The sequence below is a fragment of the Thalassophryne amazonica genome, chromosome 14, assembly GCF_902500255.1.
Source record: "Thalassophryne amazonica chromosome 14, fThaAma1.1, whole genome shotgun sequence".
Classification (NCBI taxonomy): Eukaryota; Metazoa; Chordata; class Actinopteri; order Batrachoidiformes; family Batrachoididae; genus Thalassophryne; species Thalassophryne amazonica.
Window position 1 is genome coordinate 49298610 of NC_047116.1, and position 12890 is coordinate 49311499.

At 40.2% G+C, this 12890-nt stretch overlaps 1 protein-coding gene across 2 annotated transcripts in view; it reads right to left on the reverse strand.

Annotated features, from left to right (window-relative positions):
* Nucleotides 1-805: 805 nt before the first annotated feature.
* The window catches only part of pcbp3 (poly(rC) binding protein 3), a 120511-nt gene continuing 108426 nt past the window's right edge, over nucleotides 806-12890 (reverse strand). For both annotated transcript variants that reach the window (XM_034186217.1, XM_034186216.1), the window contains exon 16: nucleotides 806-985. In XM_034186217.1, the coding sequence (XP_034042108.1) occupies nucleotides 949-985 (37 nt within the window). In that variant the 3' untranslated portion in view covers nucleotides 806-948. The remainder of the gene's footprint in view (nucleotides 986-12890) is intronic.

The window sequence follows — 12890 nt, forward strand, 5'->3', positions numbered from 1 at the left end:
CATTTTCAGGCTGTATGAGCCTTTTCCACATGCACTGCAAACATTAAACCAGCCACATCTGAGTACAAACTTGATATTTTCAAACCTCATTATATTGCTTGTGGCTTCACAGATGTACAGTTGCTATGTGATGACGGCATAAATAATATGATTATGTTTGCAGACTGAGTAAATAAATCATATGGCATTCATTTAACAGCATGCATTAGGATTTCAGTCTTAGTAGAAGAAATTTTTTATGGCTTATTGTTCATTCATTGTGGCAGGTGTCAGAATATGTTTGCATTGCAGTAAATGTTTCACAGCCTTTGCTCCAAAGGTAATGCCAAATTAGAGACAGAGACACATGTACAAGTGTCAGACTATTCCATCTTTGTTTTGTGCACCATCCAGGTCATTCTACGCTGTGCACGCACTGAAATTAAAAATACAAACAAGTACGTAAAGTGAAACATCAGGCTCAAAATGACTTACAGTGAATTTACAAGGTGTGAACAGAAATATGGAATTTGCACGCAGCAAAAAAAACAAAAAAAAAAACTTCCCACTATAAAAAAAACAAACAAAAAAACAACAACAAAAAACAAAAGGTATGGAAGCTGCACGAGCAGATGTCAACCTGATAAAATTTCAAGAGCACTCTTGTATTCCATATTGTTGGACTCTCAGGTCACCACAGTGCAAAAAGGAACATACATCAATGGGTTTGATAAAAACAGCAAAGTGATATGACGTACTAGAGTGTCAAAAAAGTAATATATTTCAGATATGGGTGAGGAGAAGCCTACTAACAGTGCAGTTATATGTACATTTACAATAAGAATTCTATTATAAAAGCAAAAAGTCACTTACATATCAGGGAAGTTAAATACAGAGAAATAAATAAACCATATGGAAGTCAAACTACTTGAAGGTTGTGTGATGCACTGAGGGAAGATGGGAAGAAAATCAGAGCGTTCCCATTCCGGTGACTTCCGACGTCAGCCTAGAACCGCTCCATGGGAAGAGAAGGGAGGGGCAGAGACAGAGGAAGTGAAATCATCGTCAAACAAGAACTTTGAAAATAAAATTATAGTTAGTTTTGTGCTTAATTGTGGGATATGTTATTCACATTTGCAGCAAAATTATTAACGGTTCACGGATATTTGCAGTTTTTGTGAAAATCTTCATTAACACTTTACTGATAATTCACAATTTGCAGCAGATTCATATTTTGGGGGTCAACAAAGTACAATTTCAACATTTTAGAATAATTAAAGGGTTTTACGTTCATAGTCTGTTCAGTTTGACAACAGGAACCAAAAGCAAGCCACTGTGAATGCAAGCAAACCAATTCTTTGGTTTGGCTTGCTTTCACAGTTAAGTATGTTTTATGTTTGTCATTCTAGTTTTACTCCATTTTTCACTCAATTTTGCCCCGTATTACAGCGTTCTGACTACTTTGTTTGTCTGTGTGCCAACTCTTGTGTTTGTCTTGCTTACACACCTGTGTCAGTGTTAATCACACACCTGCTCGATGTTATCATCAATCTTTGCTCTACGAGGTCTGTTAGAAAAGTATCAGACCTTTTTATTTTTTTCAAAAACCTGATTGATTTGAATCACGTGTGCTTGCATGAGCCAACCTTGAACCTTCGTGCGCATGCGTGATTTTTTTCACACCTGTCTGTTGCATCATTTGCTTGTAAGCAGCCTTGGTGTGTGACGATGGGTGTAGTCTCTCGTCGTTTTTTCTTTGCAAGGAAATGGCGGAATCAATCAATCAATCAATTTTTTTATATAGCGCCAAATCACAACAAACAGTTGCCCCCAAGGCGCTTTATATTGTAAGGCAAGGCCATACAATAATTATGTAAAACCCCAACGGTCAAAACGACCCCCTGTGAGCAAGCACTTGGCTACAGTGGGAAGGAAAAACTCCCTTTTAACAAGAAACCTCCAGCAGAACCAGGCTCAGGGAGGGGCAGTCTTCTGCTGGGACTGGTGGGGCTGAGGAGAGAACCAGGAAAAAGACATGCTGTGGAGGGGAGCAGAGATCGATCACTAATGATTAAATGCAGAGTGGTGCATACAGAGCAAAAAGAGAAAGAAACAGTGCATCATGGGAACCCCCCAGTAGTCTACGTCTATAGCAGCATAACTAAGGGATGGTTCAGGGTCACCTGATCCAGCCCTAACTATAAGCTTTAGCAAAAAGGAAAGTTTTAAGCCTAATCTTAAAAGTAGAGAGGGTGTCTGTCTCCCTGATCTGAATTGGGAGCTGGTTCCACAGGAGAGGAGCCTGAAAGCGGAAGGCTCTGCCTCCCATTCTACTCTTACAAACCCTAGGAACTACAAGTAAGCCTGCAGTCTGAGAGCGAAGCGCTCTATTGGGGTGATATGGTACTACGAGGTCCCTAAGATAAGATGGGACCTGATTATTCAAAACCTTATAAGTAAGAAGAAGAATTTTAAATTCTATTCTAGAATTAACAGGAAGCCAATGAAGAGAGGCCAATATGGGTGAGATATGCTCTCTCCTTCTAGTCCCCGTCAGTACTCTAGCTGCAGCATTTTGAATTAACTGAAGGCTTTTCAGGGAACTTTTAGGACAACCTGATAATAATGAATTACAATAGTCCAGCCTAGAGGAAATAAATGCATGAATTAGTTTTTCAGCATCACTCTGAGACAAGACCTTTCTGATTTTAGAGATATTGCGTAAATGCAAAAAAGCAGTCCTACATATTTGTTTAATATGCGCTTTGAATGACATATCCTGATCAAAAATGACTCCAAGATTTCTCACAGTATTACTAGAGGTCAGGGTAATGCCATCCAGAGTAAGGATCTGGTTAGACACCATGTTTCTAAGATTTGTGGGGCCAAGTACAATAACTTCAGTTTTATCTGAGTTTAAAAGCAGGAAATTAGAGGTCATCCATGTCTTTATGTCTGTAAGACAATCCTGCAGTTTAGCTAATTGGTGTGTGTCCTCTGGCTTCATGGATAGATAAAGCTGGGTATCATCTGTGTAACAATGAAAATTTAAGCAATACCGTCTAATAATACTGCCTAAGGGAAGCATGTATAAAGTGAATAAAATTGGTCCTAGCACAGAACCTTGTGGAACTCCATAATTAACTTTAGTCTGTGAAGAAGATTCCCCATTTACATGAACAAATTGTAATCTATTAGACAAATATGATTCAAACCACCGCAGCGCAGTGCCTTTAATACCTATGGCATGCTCTAATCTCTGTAATAAAATTTATGGTCAACAGTATCAAAAGCAGCACTGAGGTCTAACAGAACAAGCACAGAGATGAGTCCACTGTCCGAGGCCATAAGATCATTTGTAACCTTCACTATGCTGTTTCTGTACTATGATGAATTCTAAACCTGACTGAAACTCTTCAAATAGACCATTCCTCTGCAGATGATCAGTTAGCTGTTTTACAACTACCCTTTCAAGAATTTTTGAGAGAAAAGGAAGGTTGGAGATTGGCCTATAATTAGCTAAGATAGCTGGGTCAAGTGATGGCTTTTTAAGTAATGGTTTAATTACTGCCACCTTAAAAGCCTGTGGTACATAGCCAACTAACAAAGATAGATTGATCAGATTTAAGATCGAAGCATTAAATAATGGTAGGGCTTCCTTGAGCAGCCTGGTAGGAATGGGGTCTAATAAACATGTTGATGGTTTGGATGAAGTAACTAATGAAAATAATAATAACAGAACAATCAGAGAGAAAGAGTCTAACCAAATACCGGCATCACTGAAAGCAGCCAAAGATAACGATACGTCTTTGGGATGGTTATGAGTATTTTTTCTCTAATAGTTAAAATTTTGTTAGCAAAGAAAGTCATGAAGTCATTACTAGTTAAAGTAATGGAATACTCAGCTCAATAGAGCTCTGACTCTGTCAGCCTGGCTACAGTGCTGAAAAGAAACCTGGGGTTGTTCTTATTTTCTTCAATTAGTGATGAGTAGAAAGATGTCCTAGCTTTACGGAGGGCTTTTTTATAGAGCAACAGACTTTTTCCAGGCTAAGTGAAGATCTTCTAAATTAGTGAGACGCCATTTCCTCTCCAACTTACGGGTTATCTGCTTTAAGCTACGAGTTTGTGAGTTATACCACGGAGTCAGGCACTTCTGATTTAAAGCTCTCTTTTTTAGAGGAGCTATAGCATCCAAAGTTGTCTTCAATAAGAATGTAAAACTATTGACGAGATACTCTATCTCACAGAGTTTAGGTAGCTACTCTGCACTGTGTTGGTATATGGCATTAGAAAACAAAGAAGGAATCATATCCTTAAACCTAGTTACAGCGCTTTCTGAAAGACTTCTAGTGTAATGAAACTTATTCCCCACTGCTGGGTAGTCCATCAGAGTAAATGTAAATGTTATTAAGAAATGATCAGACAGAAGGGAGTTTTCAGGGAATACTGTTAAGTCTTCTATTTCCATACCATAAGTCAGAACAAGATCTAAGATATGATTAAAGTGGTGGGTGGACTCATTTACTTTTTGAGCAAAGCCAATAGAGTCTAATAATAGATTAAATGCAGTGTTGAGGCTGTCATTCTCAGCATCTGTGTGGATGTTAAAATCGCCCACTATAATTATCTTATCTGAGCTAAGCACTAAGTCAGACAAAAGGTCTGAAAATTCACAGAGAAACTCACAGTAACGACCAGTGGGACGATAGATAATAAATAAAACTGTTTTTTTGGGACTTCAATTGGATGGACAAGACTAAGAGTCAAGCTTTCAATGAATTAAAGCTCTGTCTGGGTTTTTGATTAATTAATAAGCTGGAATGGAAGATTGCTGCTAATCCTCCGCCCCGGTCCGTGCTACGAGCATTCTGACAGTTAGTGTGACTCGGGGTGGTGTTGACTCATTTAAACTAACATTCATCCTGCTGTAACCAGGTTTCTGTAAGGCCGAATAAATCAATATGTTGATCAATTATTATATTCATTTACCAACAGGGACTTAGAAGAGACAGACCTAATGTTTAATAGACCACATTAACTGTTTTAGTCTGTGGTGCAGTTGAAGGTGCTATATTATTTTTTCTTTTTGAATTTTTATGCTTAAATAGATTTTTGCTGGTTATTGGTAGTCTGGGAGCAGGCACCGTCTCTACGGGGATGGGGTAATGAGGGGATGGCAGGGGGAGAGAAGCTGCAGAGAGGTGTGTAAGACTACAACTCTGCTTCCTGGTCCCAACCCTGGATAGTCACGGTATGACTGGAGCAGCGCGACTGCATCAAATTTTGCCACAAACTAGGCAATAGCCAGATGGAAACCTATTCAGATGGCTTTCGGTGACGATCCTCTGGGTATCACACAGATTAAGGAGCGGTACAACCGGTTTAAAGACGGCCGCACAACGGTGGAGGGCGTGCCGCGCTCCGATCGGCATCAACACGCTGAAACGACCGGATCATTTCCAAAGTGAACGCTGTGGTGATGTGGGACCATCGTGTGATTATCCGAGAAATTGCGGAAGAAGTGGACATCAGCACTTTTTCGGCACATTCCACTGTGAAAGAAGATTTTGCCATGAAAAGAGTGGCGACAAAATTCATCGGCACGAACCTGATGGCGCAGCAACAGCGCCTCCGTGTTAAAGTCTCACAGGACATGTAACATGCCCAGTTCATCAACCATTCAGAAGATTCAGACGGCTTTCGGTGGCTTTTCAGTCGTGTGTCTATCCGAGAAATTGTGGACAAGCTGGACATGTCAGGGCATGTTACAACATGTCCTGTGAGGCTTCATCACGGAGGCGCTGTTGCTGCGCCATCAGCGTCGTGCCGATGAATTTCGCCACCTCTCTTTTCATGGCAAAATCTTCTTTCACAGTGGAATGTGCCAAAAAAGTGCTGATGTCCACCTCTTCCGCAATTTCTCGGATAATCACACGACGGTCCCACATCACCACAGCGTTCACTTTGGAAATGATCCGGTTGTTTCAGCATGTTGATGCCGATCGGAGCGCGGCGCGCTCTCCACCGTTGTGCGGCCGTCTTTAAACCGGTTGTACTGCTCCTTAATCTGTGTGATGCCCAGAGGCTCGTCACCAAAAGCCGTCTGAATAATCCGAATGGTTTCCCCATGGCTGTCGCCCAGTTTCTGGCAAAATTTTATGCAGTCGCACTGCTTCAGTCGTTCAGCCATTTCCTTGCAAAGAAAAAACGACGAGAGGCTCCACCCATCCTCACAAAAAGGCTGCTTACAAGCAAATGACGCAACGGACAGGCGTGAAAAAAAAATCACATGCGCACGAAGGTTCAAGGTTGGCTCATGCAAGCACACGTGATTCAAATCCATCAGGTTTTTGAAAAAAATAAAAAGGTCTGATACTTTTCTAACAGACCTCATATGTTAGTCCTGATATATGATTATGTTCTTTCTCAGACTGACATGACAATTTCTGCTTAGTACTAAGATGTCGTAAGCATTGGGTGTGGACAAACAAATCATTGTTAAAACAGTTAGTAAGGCTTGGGTTGCTCTGTATGAAGGGTCAAAGTGATCAAAAATTGAAATATTGAATGTGGTAAATATGAACGCAGTAAAACAGATTGTGGTAAAAATAAAAGCGGTAAAACTTTGAATGTGGTGAAAATGAAAGCAGTAAAACAATGTGGTTAAAAGTGAAAGCAATAAATATTGAATGGTCAAAAAATCAAAAGGGTAAAACTGGACTTGGTAAAAATGGAAGGTGTGAAGTACTAAACATGAAGATGAGTAAGGTAAAAAACATCTGATTAATATTTGTTGTGTGTTGGGGGGTGTGGCTGGATGTTTTGGTGTTCTTTTCTTTTCTTTGCTCTTCAGGTGGCATGAGAACTGATTTGTCTGTGGAGAAGGTGCTGGCTGAAGAATCCTCACCCTCATCAACATCATGTGTAGCACCTGTGACTGGTACTCACATGCAACCTTAAAGACTTTCAGCTGAAGCAGATAATTGGATGGCGTTCTGCATTTAAGGCATGTGTGATTCAAGCAGAACTGCCGGGAACTCGACCTTGTGATGTCCGTTTGTGAGACGCTGAGGACCGCGCCTGGGTTTGACACATCGAGCCCGTGAAGCAAGGAAGGGTGAGGACACTTGCTGTCAGCACACATTAAAGGTGATTAAGTGTTCGACTAATTGTTGATAGTAACTTGGTGTTTTGTTACGCAGTATACTGGAATTGTGATGGGAATTGTGCAGTTTGCTTCTCACTGCTGTGGCGTGCAGGATAAGTGATCCTCCACTTGTGAGAAGCTGCTCATTTGCATAAAGTTAAAAAATACAGACCTGAATGTGTTGCTGATAGCGTGTGTCTTTTGAAAGATATTGTTGTAACTGCTGACTTACCTCACCTCTTTGCTTCACAGAGAGTCAGTTTGTCGTGTCCACCTGGGGGGTGTTTGTCTGGTGGTAGTGGGTCCAGGAACGCCGGGCTTCTATCCTTTTGGGCGCTTAAGAGCGTGCCAACAGTCACTCCACCAGAAGGACGTTCTTTTAGTTTTGTACACATTATTATGCACAGGTGAAAAATAAATTGTTTCTGTTGTTGGAACCGCTTTCTGGTTATTTTTAGCGCTGGGTTCTGTCTGACGCAGGTCCGCTCCTCAACTCGCGTTGACACAACAAATATTGCCCCTTTGAAAATAAGAATCGTTAAATTTGGATGCCATTTAAATCACATTATGGTAAATATTAATCTTATAAATATGTCTTAAAAATACAACATTGGCTAATTTAATTCACTGCCTCGATTTTAGTACCTCTACTTTACACACTTCAACTGTATCATTTGCTGTACTCGATTTAATGTTGAATGTTTTCATTCACTGCCTCAATTTTAGCAGGTCCACTTGACCCACTTCAGTTTTATCATTCACCGCGTCAACTGTGCAATTTTGCTCACTTCCGCTGGATCGGAATATGGCAGCAGCCACTGTTGCGACAGCGGAAATTTGTAGTCCAGTGCCACTGCGCATGTCACCGACCGCGGGGTGGCTCCACTGGGAGTTTGCAGGCGAAGAATGGCCAAATGACGTCGTTTTACAAGCAACACAAAAACAATGGCGGACTCCGTGTGTTTGCTGCTCTGTGAGTTTTTAAGAGAAAGTTGCTGGCGACGATACCAAACGCTTGAAAAGTACAGAAGACTTTGGGAATTCATACAATATGAAGACGAGAAGATACGAGCTGCTACAGACGAAGAGACAAACCATGATGGTAAGCTATTCGTTAGCTCATAAACAAGTAATAACTGCAGGCTGTCGCTATTAAGTATTAAAATTGTGGTTGTCAAAATAAAGCGTTAATTTAGATTAATTAATTACAGTACCTGTCACACTTTGCTCCATTTTGTTTAGACATCAGTGACTTGGTCTGTAAATGAAGACACGTTTCTGAGAGCAATAAATGTGTTCGATGTCATTACTTTTTATACTGAAGTAACTTGCTTTGATAAGTATTGTTAAAAATCAAACGTGGGAGTTTGTGTGTTTACTGACGTTCATGCACAAAATGTTAATTCTGTTTTATTGACCATTAATTAACGTCATCACTGAACTCGAACAGGTTAAAACATTAAAAACGTTTGATTTGTTTTTCATCCAGATTTTAATGTTCAATGGACAAATTTAAATATGAAATCTCATAGGATAATTATTAAAGGAGTCATATTGTGCAGAAAGAATCAGCTTCCAAACTCCCACAATTCTGTTTTTCTAGGCATTCTTTATAATACAGCCTTTTATTGTCATTGTACACAAATACAATGTAATTTGTCTGCATTTAACTCATCCAAATTAGAGTTAGACACTTCTCCCAATTTACAGCTTAATACCTGCTTGATGTGTAACAGAAATAACCCACACCCTATTTACCAGATTATTAAATGCCCCAAACACAGATTTTTTTAAATATACCTGCAATTAAATGATTCATTTAGATTAACTAATCACAAGCCCTGTAATCAATTACATTATTTTTAATAACCTGACAGCACTAATTAAAATATTATGCTGTATGTGTGTGTTTCAGATGGTTTTCTCAGAGACACAGCTGCAAAAGTTCATGCCACGGAATGGGATACCTGTCATTTGCCTACACATCATACACCGGTTATGTTTCACTGAATTTTGAATAAACGTTTGTACTTTTTGCTAAAATGTCTCCACTTTTGTGTATCAATTTGATTTGTAAAAGTTACCAAGGTTTACTGATTTAAATTAAATGCTAACAGTTTGAAAAGCCGTTTAAGCAAAATCCAGTAGTAAAATAAGTTTTACATTTAATGGGGTCATAAATGTAAATGGAAGTAAACAGACAGTAAAACTGGTTGTTCAAAATATCTGAATAAATTACTTCAGATTTGGTATAAGTCATCCAGCAGAATTATACACCACAGTACAATAGTTTGTGGTAAAATGTTACATCACATCAAACCCTAAACCTAGTATAGCCAGAATTCCTTGATGTAATGGTGCTATCACTAAAGTGACTAAACCTAAAATCTCAGTTTAGACATGATTATTCCAGCATCTTTGTAAAGATTTAGCCAGGTGTAATGTGCAGTGTCTTCTGGAGTAGCAAATCCCAAATTAAAATTCTTAGAAATGAACCATCATCGTACCAAAATGCCAATGACAAAATGTTTTTTACTGTTGACTCAGCCAGAAATGACAAATTATGATACAATCACATAAGTCAAAATGTTTACTGCAACTAAAAGAAGAACAAATACACCCCCCCCCCCCCCAAAAAAAAAACAAAAAAAACACAAATCTGTGCAACACAAACTATACAAAAGTTCCATGTGTCTATCGTCCTGGGGTGGGGCCGCAGGACACACACCCCGGTCATGCATCGCGTGGATAAGCTTGCCCAGCACGTCAAGGATTGCCCAATTAAATGCAGCTTCCACCTCCATTGCTTTTTCAAGGATCAGTCGGATGTGTCAATCACACTGAACCCAGTTCAGCTTCAACCTCAACATCACTGGATGGACAGATTCTCCTGCTGGAACAGACTTCTTTTACTCTTGCCTGGACAATAATGAAGGTAGAAATGGGAAGTAATTAACAAAAGCAAGTTAAAAAAAAAAAAGTTATATATATATATATATATATATATATATATATATATATATATATATATATATATATACACACGAGGTCTGTGAGAAAAGAATTCGACCTTTTTATTTTATGCAAAAAATATATGGATTTGATTCATATGTTTTTACGTCAGCCAAGCTTGAACCTTCGTACGCATGCGTGAGTTTTTCATGCCTGTCGGTTGCGTCATTCGCCTGTGGGCAGGCTTTGAGTGAGTACTGGTCCACCCCTCTCGTCGTTTCATTGCGAGGAAATGGCGGAATGATTTGGGCTTTTTTTCCATCAGACTTTTTTCAGAAACTGTTAGAGACGGGCAGCTGGAAACCATTTGAAAAATTTATCTGGCTTTTGGTGAAAATTTTACGGGCTTCACAGAGAATAAGGAGTGTTACTACAGCTTTAAGGACTGCCCACAATGGCGCATGGCGCGCCGCGCTCCGAGCCACCATCGAGAGGCAGAAACCACCACATCATTTATAAACGGATTGTTGTGTGGAGCTGGGACCGTCGTGTGCAATTTCTCTGGTTATCACAAGAGCTGGACATCAGCCATTTTCCAGCAGATTTCACTTTTAACAAGAGATTTTGTCATGGAAAGCCGCGCGGAGGCTTCGCGCGTCACGACAGAGCCACTTATGGAGCGAGACAAAGGAACACCTCCGTTTCGGAGTGTTAAAGGACAAGTTGGGACATGCCCAACTCTCCACAATTTCTCTTATTATACTCACTCGACTGGTAAGCACTGAAAGCCTAGATAGGCACTGAAAGCCGAGATAGGTGATCCGTTTAGAAATGATGTGGTGGTTTCTGCCTCTCGATGGTGGCTCGGAGCGCGGCGCGCCATGCGCCATTGTGGGCAGTCCTTAAAGCTGTAGTAACACTCCTTATTCTCTGTGAAGCCCGTAAAATTTTCACCAAAAGCCAGATAAATTTTTTGAATGGTTTCCAGCTGCCTGTCTCTAACAGTTTCTGAAAAAAGTCTGATGGAAAAAAAGCCCAAATCATTCCGCCATTTCCTCGCAATGAAACAACGATGAGAGGGGTGGACCAGTGTTGACTCAAAGCCTGCCCACAGGCGAATGACGCAACCGACAGGCGTGGAAAAACTCACGCATGCGCACAAAGGTTCAAGCTTGGCTGACGTAAAAATATATGAATCAAATCCATATATTGTTTGCATAAAATAAAATAAAAAGGTCTGATTCTTTTCTCACAGACCTCGTGTATATATATATATATATATATATATATATATATATATATATATATATATATATATATATATATATATATATATATATATATATATATATATATATAGACCATTTGGAGCATAATTTGAAAGAACCTGATTTTTATGCAAAGCAACTAAGATAACTGAAATTTTGGGGAAGGTCCAGCAAAATTTGCTGGACATTAGTGGGATTATTATTATTATCTTTTTACAATATTTTATGTCTTTTTCATTTTTGGGGGAGATGTCACCCTGTGTGTGTGTATATATATATATATATATATATATATATACACACACACACACACACACACACACACACACACACACAGTATTTGGGAAATACATTTTGGAGCTACAAGCTACGTGATGTGAGACATTCTTACCAGTGATGACACGTTGCTGTGTGATGCTGGACGTTGATGGTCGAAACCTCCTCACTTATGGAACTGGATTCTTCAACAAAAACACAAAATCATGACATGTTAAAAAAATACAGTAATGGCACTAAATTAGATGTAAACGTTTGTTGTCATGCCGACTTGTGTTTTTCTGTCAGAAGTTAATACTTTAAAGCGGAGCACAGCGTTAGCTAGCTCGCTAGTTAGCAGTCAGCTAGCTCACTGTGTCTGCATACACGAGACGACATTACTTTAACACGTTTAGACTCAAAATCGTCATTAAAGTGTGCTTCCCACCAATGGGATAAGTAACGTTAAACAGTGCTTTCAAGCAGACTACAGACAAAGTCACAAAAACACTTACCATCCGTCATTTCCAACAAGCCGTGGCCGAGTCGAGGTCATCCTGCCTCCGGGTGCTCGCCGGTCGGTGTCCGTAAACAGCGTTCCTTCTGTCGAACCGTTTCCAGCCCTTACAGTCTGACCTACTCCGGTCGTTGTGGTTCTGTAATCACTTTTAAGCTTTTTCAGCTGTTCTCTGCATTGCTGTAATGTCCGATGAGCCGGGTGCAGCAAAAGACTGGGAGATTTTCTCATTTCGGGTCGCTTCATCCACCTCTCTGTATTCTCTCCTCCGCCACCAAACACAAACATCCACAACTCATCCATGGACCAGTACGAGTAAAAAAAAAAAAAAAAAAAACTTGCCGTGAAACGAAAGAAAAACCCCGGTTTCTGTAATGCCGCTGTGACTATTTAAAAATGGCGAGTTTGATTCTCATCTCGGACAACGCACTCATGACTCGACCAGTGACGATATTCTCTGACCAACCAGTGGCCGGCAGCCTGTTGCCGTCACATTTTAGTATCGGCTCGGCTCGCTTGGAACCGCTCCTGAGCAGGTACTAAAAAAAAGCACTCGGTACCAGGTACTAATCCTAATAGAAAAGCAAAAAAACTGAGTAGAGTCGAGCCGAGTAGTGCTACTTTTGTGAAGTAGAAAAGCGCTTTTAGATTTGGGCATTCTTCACCCGCAACTCCCAATGGCACCGCCCCGCGGTCACTGACATGCGCAGTGGCTCTGGACTACAAATTTCCGCTGTCGCAACAGTGGCTGCTGCCGTATTCTGATCCA